Raw genomic sequence first — 13,923 nt, forward strand, 5'->3', positions numbered from 1 at the left:
CTGATGCCATAGCAAATAATACTTTGTTATAAAAGTTGAATAACGACAAGCGGCCGAGATGGGTTTTCTCCGCAGGGTGGCTGGCGTCTCCCTTAGGGATAAGGTGAGAAGTTCAGTCATCCGGGAGGGACTCAGAGTTGAACCGCTCCTCCTTCGCGTCGAAAGGAGCCAGTTGAGGTGGTTCGGGCACCTAGTAAGGATTCCACCTGGGCGCCACGTCCAGCTGGGAAGAGACCAAGGGGTAGACCTAGGACCAGGTGGAGGGATTATATCTCTTCGCTGGCCTGGGAGCGCCTTAGGATCCCCCAGTCAGAGCTGGTTGATGTGGCCAGGGAAAGGAACGTTTGGGGCTCTCTGCTGGAACTGCTACCCCCGCGACCCGACCACGGATAAGCGGGAGAAGATGGATGGATGGATATAAAAGTTTCATGCAAGGTTGATCTGCAGCACATATTGGTTCCAATGCTTGAAATGAAATGCCAAGATAAAACAGATGTGATATTCTTGGCAACCCTATAATACTGCTATGTTCATGTACTTGCTTTGACAACTGACAATTGAAAGCTGTATGAGCTCATAAGCGTTAACCTGACACAGGGTTCATTTTCTTTTTTCACTGAAGACTTGTAGCTTATAAGTTATTATTTGCAGCACTTTGTTCACAGTGTTCCTAAATATAAAAAGGATTAATCAGTAATAATAAATTAATGAAATACATTTAGATCAAGGCATTGGCACATTGTAGTAATGATTCACTTCTTGGAGCATTCTAGGGAATAATGTTTCTTGGCCTTTACAGACTTCAGTGATTGTCCCAATACATTGCAGTTTCTTGAGCTTCCTCTTGTTGAATGTGCGATACCTTTGACTCTGGATGAGGTTACACAGAGTGACTTCCAGCAGAGACCAAGGTTAAGCTTATCTGAACATCAGCAAAACGCTGGTAATTGGCTCTCCTCAGAGTTGCCACTTGACATGATGTTTAAGGCAATGATCCCATTACCTTCTATCTGTTTCACAAGACCGCTGGGAGGCCACAAAGATGTTTGTTTTCTTCCAGATTGAAAAACTTGTCAAACATAATGACTTTTTGAGACAAAACTACGCCATTCTAATGATGAAATATTAAGTGTAAGCTTTAGACTTTGAGTTTGCATTAGTGCCACGAGTTGATGTAAAAGGCATCATTGTTGCTATTACGCTGACTGCCAAGTGCGCCATGAATGTTAAGAAAAATAGGAAAAGGTCATTCATTCGTGATATGACAACGCCCGAAGAGCTGTCCTTGTTTCACCTCAGGATCTGACTTACTTGCCCACAATAAGAAAACAGGAATGATTTGCCAATTGCTGTGAGCAAACCATCATTGGAAGACTGTTTAGATCAGATAAGTTTAATCAAGCATGCATTTGATTAAGTTGTTATTCACATCTTGTGATACACTCTTTGATTGGATTCTCTGCAGGAATACATTAACAATGACAACCACTAAATAGAATGATCTTATTAAGTGGTTGTTTGACACATCTGCAATGTTTGACTGTTGATTGATGTTCTGCTGATTTCCAAAAGAATAAAGTTGAAGGGAAATGTTTTCTCTGCTCAATTATCAAATGATCATCCAACATTTGGTTGTATCTGTGGTGCGATTAGATAATTATAACAGCTGGATACTTTCAGGCAGATGTATTCTCAGATACATCAGGAAAACAAGACAAGCAATGAAAACCAGCAATTAGGTAACTCTTATATAAGTGTCCTTCTGCAATGTGTCTGTGATGTTGTGAGGTACGCGTGTGACGCATTCACATTACATTTGTTTGTTTCTGATAATCCAAGGCGTTATTCAATTCAGTAGTGTGTGTGGAAGGGGGGGGGGGGGGGGGGTGGACACTGTAGGACACTGTACATTGTGGAGGTGGTGGGAGACAGGAGAATGGCATCCAAGCTGTCCTCCCTGCTGGACAATGTGTCCCACCCCCTCCAAGACACCCTGTCTTCACTGGAGCTCCTTCAGCGACAGGCTGCTGCACCCCCGCTGTCTCACGGAGAGATACCGCAGGTCCTTCCTTCCTGCAGCGGTCAGACTATACAACCAGCACAGCCCCTAGTAGACACACACACCCCCCCCCCCCCCACACACACACACACACACACACACACACACACCACAGACTATACACCCCTTGCCCATTGCACACACACCAACCAACTATGTGCAATATGTGCTATATGTGCAATATATATGTATATGCCGTTAATAACTTTGCAATAGAGGGACGTGCACAGACATTTTGGGGGGCGGGAGCTCAAGTGAGAAAAAGGGCACTTCCCATAATCATTTATAAAAAATGTTTTAAAACAAAAAGTTAAAAATAGTTGCACATCCTTGACTTACTGACCAATTTATTTTAATACCCTCAGACTCACACACTTGTTTAATACAGAATTCGACAAAAATAATCAGTTAACACAGAGACAATGGCCTTCTTTAGTATTCACAATGCACAATGCTAGTGGAGCCTCGCAGCGGCGAAACCGTGCCGCGCAACACTAATTGCGCCGCATAAGCGCATAGGTGTGCCGCATTTGCGTCTCAGTTGAGGCTCCCTCAGCAAGTAGGCCCCCTCCGCAAGGTGAGGCCCCACGCAGTCTGCGTGATCTTCCTGTAGGGAGGGACGGCCCTAGTGTCTAAATGCTATAGTTAAACCTTGAGCTAACTTATCCATTAGCTAGTAGCCTACCTTAGTTAACTATATATTTTTTTGTCTTCTGGCTAATTAGCTGTAAACTTGAGACACTGTCAGTTCAGTCATTTGTTCATCATCACTGACCTTCTGACAAGCCAAGAAAAGCCGGCATAACATGGGACAGTAAATGGGAGGTGCTGCTACCTGTCTGTCTGAAGTGACTGCCGATGTCCACACCGCTGTGCGCGAGACGTGGAGGGAGGGAGGGAGGGAGGGTAGAGAGAGCATCGGAACTTCAGTCTAATCTCCCGACCTGATATTTTTATTTTTGTATTCAATCAATATATTTTTCGAAAGGGAAACTGTGCGCAAACAGCAGTAGATATATGTCGATTTTTTTATTTTTTCAAAAAGGGAGAAAAGAAGGGCACTTTCTCTGGAGGAAGAAAAAGGGCAGGCTCAAGCCCACTATGATGTCTGTGTGCACGTGCCTGGTGCAATATATACCTGGCTACTAAATCCTAAGAACTGTTACAGGATGTATTTTGTAAATTGTGTAACCTTTTTTTTTAATTATATTTTTTATTATATCAACATTTTTTTTATTGGACTTATCAATTTTTAATGCATGTAATGTAACATTAAGCTGTCTGTGGCTCTTTTTCTGCTGTAACAACGTACATTTCCCCTCTGTGGGACTAATAAAGGTATTTTGATTCTGATAACAGCAGACCATTTTTACGGTAATTTCTTCTCTGCACAATCGCCAACACTGATTTGTTCAGAGCACCGTGTGTGAATTGGCATCGATTTGTGCCATTTAATTTCAACCCTAAAACTCTGAGTGTAGGTTTTTTACCACTGCCTTATTCAGGTTTCATGGTTGTGTTTACATAATTTCAGATGTTATTCATCTTTTGTATTATAACACATTTAGGTTTCAGACCTCGTATTAGAAGATCAGCTTGTGTGTAAAAAAAAACACGTTTTATATTCTCAAATGTTCCCGGGACTCACTACTTTAAAAACCTAGCCTAGCGGCAATACTTATGTGTATAATTATGGCAAAAAAAGCTGTACCCCAGCCTCCCTCTTACATGAGGTGTTTGGGTGGACTGCCTGACCCAAAGCAAAAACCTCTGAAAGAGTTTGATGAACTTGTTCACACAGGACGAGCTAAACAGAGGCAGCATGCTCTAGGACAGCTTATCCAAGGAAGTGTACAATTATGAACGCTACTACACACTGCAAAGTAATTCATACAACATGTGTCATTTTCAACCAGGTCTTTATAACTTAAAGTAACTAAAAACAAATATAAATGGACAAGCTGAAGGGAAAGAAAGACATTTTTTGCAAACATGATGCAAAGAGTTGCACAATTCAAACAAAAGGAAAAACATTTAATGGGTTTTTCCTTGTGATGTGGACGCTAGCCAATTTCTAACAGCAGCTTGTATTATTATAAGTATAGCTACAAAATGTCTCATTGGTCTTGACTTTCGCGGCCTTTGTTGTATTGATACATGTCTGCTGGTTTCATTAAGTCATCCAATCATTAAAAAACAGGCTACACAAATGATGAAAACAGCATGTTGTTATTCACTATCTTATTTGGTAACTTAATAAAATCCAATAAAACATCAATTTTATTCTTTCTTTTTCTTTTATAGTTTTTAACTGAGGTATTGATTTAATTACAATTCATTGTGGTCATTTTATATTTAGTGGAAGTGCAGTATTATGGAATGCATTTCTTTGAAAATCCACTTTTAAAAGAGAACAAAATGTAATTTACAATTAAATGAAGTGCAGTCGACTGCTCGAATCATCAATCGTCAGGAACATTGCGAACTTCACAAATGAAGTGCTGTTGTGTACTTCATGATATTATTGGTAACTGATTGAAAGACTGACTTTTCAGAAACTGATTCCTATTGACTGGAAAATATCCCTCCCTTATTTTGAGGACATGTCTTGTCAATGACCCTTGTCTACGCATTGCAGAGGGACACTGATGTTATGATGAAGGAGAGCCTGGCCCAGATGTCTGGTGTTGTTCAGAACAACACGCTCCCCTCTTTTCCTCTGTTTCTCTCTCCTCTCTTATTCTCTGCAAATCTGAAGTATGGGAGAGCTCTAGCTGTGCCACGTGGACCCAGGCTTCCTGCCAAGGCCTGTCCACATGCCTCGCCACGAGCACTCCCTGTGAGAGCTCAGCGGTAAGCTGTTCGGAAGCTAAAGCTGAGAAATCACGACTTCTTTCTTTTTGCCGTATTTCTTTCTCCACCTCTCAGACTGACATTTTGCCCAACTATGACCTCCAAAAATCTGCAAAGTTGTGAAACAAAGGTGCTGTAACACAGATGTCTGCCATAGACATTATATACCTACCTGCATGCTTAGTGCAAGGTAGTGCAAATCATTTGTATCCTGTACCACTTAACTCTTTTAACACTGTTATTCTTTGGCCTGAAGCCAGACCTAAAATCTGTCTGATTACTGCTTCATAAAAGACAACGTGAAGGTTGCCATCTTATAAAATGTCCCAGATATGTTTGTATCACTTTCTTTTTTCCTCCTCCAGAGTTCATGATTTTACATCCGAGTAGGTCAGAGTTTGATAACTTGATGATTGCTAAACATTCCTGAAGTATTAGAAGATTCACTTCATCTGGACTTTATTCTTTTTTTTAAGAACTGAGGGTGGTCTGGAGCAATCACATTTCAATCAAAAAAACATGTTGAATGTGATTGTGGGTTTACATTTCCACACCACCTGTGGGTTCTCAGTATCTAAGCAGAATGCAAAGAGCAATCAAAGGTTGAATCTTTTTTCGGTCTGTTTGAAGTTTTCACTGCTTGGGTTTGGAAAGTCTTGCATCTGTGATTCCTCCAAATGATAGTAAATTCTCCACAGCCTATTGCTTTTACTATGGTTAAGAGAAACTCATCTGGTCATCTCCACACAACCTCTCTTTGCTAAAACAAGGTCATTTAAGGGTTCGCCAAATAATGACACAGATAAAATAAATGTGAACAAAGAGCTTAAGAAGCACGCCATGATAAATATTTATCGGAAGCATCTGGAGGGAAAAACCATCTTTGCCTCATTAGTTGTTTTTTTTACTTCTTGTGTCTGAGTGACACATGCTGTTCGTCAGGCACACTATTTGACCAACAATTCAGCTTCCAAAAGTCTTGCACAATGAGGCGATGCTTTTATAATGAGAGATCAAATATGGAACTGTGCACTGCTGACAACTTGCAACAACATGCATTCTTTTACAAATAATAATGGGTTGTGATAATATTCTAAGAGGCTTGAATGTTACATATTTTGGATCATAGAGGCAGAATATTAGCGAATACTTTAAGCACATTTTATTTTGACTGAATAATCTACTAGTGTTATAATGGGTGGAACAGTTGAAAGTTAGATTTCAACCATAACAGGAAAATAAATCTCTTAGAACCACTTACTGCTTCTGTGGATAACACCAATGGGAGAGGCATTTATAAGATGACAATAAACTGGGTCTCATGGGAATTATAGGGTGGGGAAGGGTGTGGAGTCAATTCTTCTCAGCCAAGTTAACCTTGTGAAAAACAGCAAGCATGCCACATGACAAACCTGACATCTTAGTTCTCACCATGCAGCTGTAAAGCCAGAGTACTGCAAAAATATGTGAGCCACAAAGGCCGCAAGGATGATATTAAACTTTCATACCAGCATATATTTGAATTCGAACTTGTTCACGGTAATGTACTGTTGAAAAAAAAACAACATCAATTCACTGGCAAGTTGGTTACCAAGTTGAAAAGTGCTGGAGCCAAACTTCTCAGATCCATTTCTGTTGTGAAATATCATATTTCCAATATTTCAGTAGGGACATGAACATCATATTCCAGTGAGGACAGTGTCTTCCTTATAGCAAAGACGATCAGTTCTTTTTGTCTTTCTGCTGTAATTGCTAATAAAAAGAAACACATTTTTACTTTTTTTTCTTCTACTTTCTAGTTCTGTTTTGTTTCTCTTCATCAAACTTTTGAACCTGATGAATATGTTAAGGTTAGCTTGTATCCTGACTGTCTATCTTGGATTCTAACACAGCCTTCTCTTGATGATGTCAAATAGGCACTAACCTACATTTTAGAGGAACATAACGTGACCAAAGCTTTTCCGCTGCCATTTAATTATATGACCCGGACTAAATAAGATAAATTTGCTAACTTTCTGCCGACCGCATTGTGTTGGTCGAAAGGGCGTTCTCTGCCCAAAACTCTGCTCTCTCACTTAACATTGGTTGTAGTTAAAATCATGGGTGCTCATCAGCAACCACACAATGTGACTAAATGACCTCATCTATACATCAAAATATAGCCACTGATACACAACAAAAACACAGCTGGGCTGTTACTATGCAGACACAGAAGAAGTTGAAGCCCTGCTGATTAGAAGAGTTCAGTTGCTTTCAAATGTAGTGCGACAGTGACTGAAAAACATATTGTATAATGCCATTGAGACATTTTCGTTGTAACCACACTTGCAAAAAAAAAAACATTTGAGAGAATAGCCTAGTTCTGATCTGTGAAACACACACAATTACACCCCAATGTTACCCAACACCCAAAACCAGCTGATTTCTATGACAGAATCCCCCTCTTCTGGGAGATCAGACTGTGGGTGGGGCAGGCATTCCCACAGTGGTACAGTAGGAAGGCTGTACGGTACTGTACGTTAATCATATGTGCAAACAGATGTTTTTAATGACAGAAAGGCTATTTCAGCTGAAGCCTTGAGAAAATGGGGGAAAAAATGAGGAATGCCAAAGCAGTGGTCCAATGAAAACACTGTTCAAATTGTGTTTTGATTCCATTCAGATCGTTCAAGGAGGATCTACCTGACCTTTTAATCAAGTATGACCTGAGGCAAAGAAAACAAGGCTTTGTCTAATCCAGAGTTTCATCATGACTCACCTCGTGGTAATGTAATGAGTGATACTCTGCTTTCACAAATACTCATTCTATGTTTCGGGGCAGTATGACAAGGATTTCTCTGTACCTTATGATTCAGTCAATCAGTATAATATTAGACTGTATATGGGAAGTGGAAAATGTCACCGTAATGTCAACAATCGGTTTGTTTTGCAGCCTTAAGTTTGGCATGTTTGGCACAGCCATTTAGTAGTTTTTAGACAACAAAGGTGTCAAAATTAACATTTAATGCAGAGATGATCCCCCCCCTTTTTAGAAAAATGATTGGCTGCAATATGTAAGTTATTGTTCTTTCTACCCACTAAACAGCAGTCTGTCCTATCTATGTAGTGAGCATTTCTGTATATCTCTAGATGAAAGGCAAGGCCTTATTCCTGTTTTGCTCTGGCACTCCTCTGCCCTCACCAGCTATGTAATTAGGTTGCGATGGGGGGGCCTGACTCTCCTCTGAGGTAGTATCCCGGCTGGTGCCAGGCCTCACAAGGCTGCCTCTACCCGCACAGGCAGAGAGGATACTTTCAAAGAGGACTGCACAAGGAATGCACAGACTCAAAATATCAATCATAGCTTTTCGGGAAAAGATCCCGCCAAGTTCTGAGATCACAGATTCAAGCCATGACTGATCCTTTGAGCGGGTGCTGAATGGAGAAGAGAGGTGAATAACTCCTTCATCCATATAGTAAGTGACGGGTCTACAGGGCACAGAAAACCAGAGAGAACAGCAAACTGGACATCTGGGTTGTGATTTAATATTATGGAGGGGGGTTCAATGGCGTTAAGATATGCTGATCTCTTTTGTGCTTTAGATGCTTCCCTGCAGCAAGCAAACACGCAGGTTCCTGATTTTTCGTCCAAATGGTTTCAATTAGGACATCTGACTGGTTCGAGCTACTGCAGAGTTGAAAGGTAACCGCAAAAAAAAAAGCATATTTCCTTTTATGGCCACCTTTAAGATTTACAGGCACTGATGTGAAATGAATGACTGGCTCTGAAAGAGATTTATTGTCAGTGCAGAGTATCTCTAATATATGCCACACCAGTGAGGCAGGATTAGAGAAGGGTAGTAGAAAAGCTTATTTATAAGTCCTCCAGGTGTGAGGTTTACCCACCTCTCACTTTACATTTCAAGAAAACACCACATTACATTTTTCATCATATGAAGTTGAAGCTGCTAATAATTACTTTAGTGACAAAACAGTTGTCATATTTATATCAAGGAATGCAATCATTAGCCATTTCAGCACTAATGCAGAGCAGATGATGGATGGATGATGGGGAATTTTACTTACTCTTTTAACCAGACAAGAGGATTAAAGTGTGGGAAGGGAGGTGAAGTAGGTTTCATAAAGTAACACATCCAGCTGCTTAGGCATATAACAGTCTTTGTACTATTTCATTTGGCCAAAGATTCAATTCACATCAAATGTAGGGAAGTAATTAGACCGGCCTTATTCCAGACATGACAAAGATCATTTACTGTTCCAGCACCAGGATTGATGTACTGCCGTTTTTCCTTGTCTACATCCAGTAGTGATAGTGAAAATGGCACCTGAGTTCGCAAAACTGCATTGTAAAGTTTGAATGATTCCAAAAACACAATTTTCCACTGGCAGGTTATGCAAATGATGAGCAGGCCATCTGGCCTTTAAAATGCAGTTAGATACGGTTCTGAGCTCACGTCTATGAGCAGGCCCGAACCCAGGACCCAGGCATGGAAAATCTTTACAGTTATAGATATCAAGTTGGTTCTCCACCGTCTGATGTGGTCGTGATCAGATCATAGTCTAAACTTTTGAGTTGGTTACTTAACTCGGACTGTATAAATATATACGTATAACTCAGATGGACCAAATAATAGAAATCCCAGCATCAAAAAATATTCTTTATGGGCAAAAAGATCTGGTATCAAAATGATACATGAAATATTAGAAATGTCTAAATGTATACAAATTGCCATTGCTCATATGGAAAATTACAATAATAAAACAATGGTCAAAGCAAAAGCTTTACATTACATTTACAAGGAGCATATAATGCACAAGAAGCTTGATTTAAACTTTATATGGAAAAGAGGATGGAAAAGTGAGGCAACCCTGAGCTCCAAATTACAGCAGCTTACACAATACAGTTTTTTACCACTGACAAATAAGTGAGTAACAAACGAAATGACAAGAGGTTGCCATCCAAGCCATACAGAGCTGACCTTGCAAAAGACTTAACCTTGCCACAGTGCATTCTCAATGGCATTTCGATTTCTAAATAAACAATATAAACTAATAATGAAGACAGTAGTGCACTCGGATACATACCTGGGACATGGTCAGGTTTCTGTACGAGCTGTTCATTGAGGCAAATTCTTCGACAGGAAGGAGAAGGCGCATTTTGGAGTCAATGTCAATCAGCTGCTCCAGGTCAGAGGGCTCAGGGATGTAACCCTGGCCTGTCGGGACGGACACGGCCCACATATCCCCCTGGAAAGGAAATTATTGCTGAAATCAGTCACGGCCCTGGGGTTTTAAGTCTGCTTTATGCAGTGAAGTAGGGTACTGACAAATACCTATTGCTTATTTGGCAACTTTGTGACAGTGATGTGTAAAATGGGAAAGAGTTAGAAGTCTGATCTGGCACTTGGTATACAATTCTTGATTCGGAACTTGCTTCTGATCACTCTTCCAATAAAAGCCCAAACTTTCCCCCTCAGTGGACACTCCTGAAGTCCTTTGGGACACAGTGGGTCTGTGGTGAGCACATCACAGCCTAGTGATGATAAAATCTTGCAATAAGTTGAAGACGGCAAACAGAAGGTTCTATCAACTGGGCTGAGCACCACACAGAGCCAAGAATGAACAAATGAGATCAACAATTTGCAAGATATATTCTGGTGGAGATTTGAACCATTGCAGTGGTTTACTTGGATGTGTCAGAAAACCTCAATCTCAACTTCAGTCAGGCCTCGGGTTGTCCTTTGTGTTTAAGTCTTCTGATCATTGCTTTAATATGTCAGTTGTTAGATTAAAGGTCACCTAATATGCAAAATCCACTTGTTCATGTCTTTTACACATAAACATGTGTCCCCTCTGTGTAAAGAGATTCTGAATGTTTCGGGAAAAAAGATTCACTCACTTTTAGTCCTGATTGTTTTATATAAAAACCTGTCTGAAAATGAGCTGATCAGATTTTTGGCCACTTTATGATGTCATAACGTTTTTTGGCTTGTGTAACCATTAGCCAATAAGCTACCAAGGTAACATCCCCCCACCTTATCACCTGAATCTCCTCCTAGAGCATCATTGTTTTTATTTTTAACCAAATAGTGGCACCTTATTTTCATCTAAAGTAACAGACAGAGAATCAGCACTTTTGAAACAGAGCTGAAACAGAGGGGTTTATGGGATGCTATGATGCATGATCTGTTTGGTATTTCGAGCCAAACACTTCAGAGACATGTTTTGTATATATCTGAGACCTATAATATATTGATGAAAAACAGTATAATAGGGGACTTCTAATATAAAACTGTAATGGACAGACTGATAGAATGCCACAATCGCAACAAATAAATCCATCTAAAACTAGAAGGGCATTCGTAGAGTACAGACATCAACCAACATAGTTTCCATAAGTAATGTATAATGTTGTATCTGTTTTGTGACTCAAACATGGCATGTTTTTTTCTCTGGTCGAGAGCTACACCGTTCCACCAAGTGCCATAACATTTCGGCCTGAATTTGTTCCTTAATATTTCTGACAATGGACAAAAGCAAACCTACGAACAAACTGAACCGAGAACATAACGTTCTTGGTGGAAAACATTTTTTATTTGACATTTAAGGAAATATGCTTACTTTTTTTTCTCACTAAGAGTTACATGAGTATATTAAAGACACTTGTTTATTGGATGAATATGAAGCTATAGCTAGCAGCCGGTTTTCTTAGATTAGCAATAAGTCTGGAAGCAGAGAGGACAGCTAGCCTGGGTCCGCCTGCCAAACAATAACTTGTTATTTTTACAGATTTAATAAGCCTCTAATAGATTGGTAATTACTGAGTTTTGGAATTGCTATATTAGAAGGATTGTGTTACTTTCAGACAGAGCCAGGTTAGCTGTTCCCTAGTCTTTATGCAAGGCTACAGTAAGCTTATTGTCCCTTGGATGATCTTGATGTTTTCATAAAACTCTCAAGAGTGGATCAATCTTCTCATCAACTCTTGACAGCAATTAAATAAGTGTGTTACCCATGTCAAAGCTTCCTTTGATTCCTTTTGAGATTAAATCCACTAATGTTCTCCATCAAGTGACAGCTACTGATTTGCCGCCTCGAGTTACCAGAGTAACAGAAAACAGTGGAACTTGTTAGAACAAGAGTTGGTAACGTAAAAAATAAAGTGTGTTAGACAAGCAGTAAGCAAGTGGTTGATGTGTCTTGGCTAAAATATAAGTGAAGTCCACAGAATAGAAGATGCATCACTGCCAGAGTCCTGTTGACATAAATAATGTGCTCGCTCCGTTTTCACCAGTCATGATAGCACGCCTTGCAATAACAGGAAGCCTTCCTCCAGCCAATAAAAGAACCCAGAGCATCTGCACTCCCCTCAGTTTGGTATCTGACACCACAATTACTGCAGTATTGTTCTGAAAGTCAAGGCAAACATCATAAATAGAGCAGCAAGACACAAAAAAGACAAACTCTGGCAAGCTGTCCCACGGATGTAGAACTGTCGGGGTCAGGCTAAATGGAACCGTATGTGAAAGGTAAGTACGTTCCCTCTCGTTCCTAACAGGCTCTATCTCATTTGACTTCAAAAATTAAATGAAAACTTAAAATAAAAAACATTTGAAGTGAGAATGGCGTAGGTGGGTTCACAGGGAAATAGTCTACTGCTCCAGGTGACACGGGCCCTCAGACGAATCATGAAAGAAAACAAGAGGCCTCAGTCTGTGAACTCTATCAGCACACCCTCTTAATGAGAGCAACTGTAGCTTATATTAGGGCTATATGAAAGATCCTGGCTTCTGGTTTCACAGAAACACCATAGGGGGAATTGTTATGAAAATGTGATAACAAAATTCATCTATGACATGCGGCATTCCATTTGAAATTCATATGCCACTTGACATCTGGTTTGTAATCTGAACTGCATTGAGGAGTCAGGATCTTCTGCCCAGAGGCTGCCGAGCTGCCAAGCAACCATTAAAACATGAACGCCTGACCAATGGCACTCTTCGTGCTGCTCCAAAGTTACACTGTGTTAAAAACAGCATTTGAAAAGCGGAATGTTAGATTCTAACACAGATCAAATAAAAAAACCTAAACTGAAATTGTTTAAAAAGGTTGTGGACTGAAATGAACATTTGGTTCTTCAAATAATTAATTTAAAATGTTATATTCGATCAAAATGTTGGTATAAGCAGAAGCAGTGGATTGTATCCACTGGTTCATCGCATAAGACATGAGGGGGAAGTATTAAGGAACTTAAAATAGAGACACATCTGGCAGCACATGGTGTATGTTAGGGCTTCATGTCACCCTACCTCGCTGTCTGCACCTCTGGCACTCTCCTCTTCATCTTCCTCTACTTCTCCAAGGAGCTCGGCCAGACGCTCGATCTCTGCCTGAGTCAAAAGCACTTGGTCCCCCTCACCACTTACTAACTAGAGGATTTGGGGGGGAAAAGAGAATGGAATCAGTTCATAATAAACATTTTTATTTCTTGCTGTGGTGCCCTATGCACTATGCTTCCATTCTTTCTCTTGAGAGAAAAATAATTGACTCATTGGGAAAACAAACGGTTAAGGTACTTGCTCTAAGTCATGCGATTTACCCCAGCACTGCATTTGGCCCAATGTGAACTTTTACATACCTCAATGTTTCTCTTCACAAAGTCCTTTTTTTCTCTCTTGCCTTTGGAAGCTCCACAGTGGCTGCCTTCAGATTTCTCTTCCCCAGTCTCCTCATGGTCTTGTTCAAATAAGTCTGTTGAGCTGTCTGGCCTCCTTTCACCTGTCAGGCGATGCCACACATTAGATTCCAAAGGTTTTTATTTCAGCCAATTCAGATAGAAATCACGGAATTACTATTAGTCATTTTTAAACAATGGAGTTTTATTCCATCATCTGATCCACATGATTGTAGTTTGAAGCTGCCCAAATATATTGAAATGGTGACATATGGATAGGTACTAATTGAATGCTAGCTCCGCAAGGCAGCATAGTGGGTGTGAAACCATGCTTGAA

General features: G+C 40.2%; 1 protein-coding gene across 5 annotated transcripts in view; it reads right to left on the reverse strand.

The window, feature by feature from the left end:
- Positions 1-13,923, reverse strand: part of fsip1 (fibrous sheath interacting protein 1) — a 43,830-nt gene that overhangs the window by 28,581 nt on the left and 1,326 nt on the right. For all 5 annotated transcript variants that reach the window (XM_079692614.1, XM_079692613.1, XM_079692616.1 and 2 more), the window contains exons 6-8: positions 13,551-13,690; positions 13,222-13,341; positions 9,998-10,159 (exon numbers count right to left, since the gene is read on the reverse strand). In XM_079692614.1, coding sequence (XP_079548740.1) covers positions 9,998-10,159; positions 13,222-13,341; positions 13,551-13,690 — 422 coding nt within the window. The remainder of the gene's footprint in view (positions 1-9,997; positions 10,160-13,221; positions 13,342-13,550; positions 13,691-13,923) is intronic.

Source organism: Notothenia rossii, assembly GCF_949606895.1.
Source record: "Notothenia rossii genome assembly, chromosome: 7".
Lineage (NCBI taxonomy): Eukaryota > Metazoa > Chordata > Actinopteri > Perciformes > Nototheniidae > Notothenia > Notothenia rossii.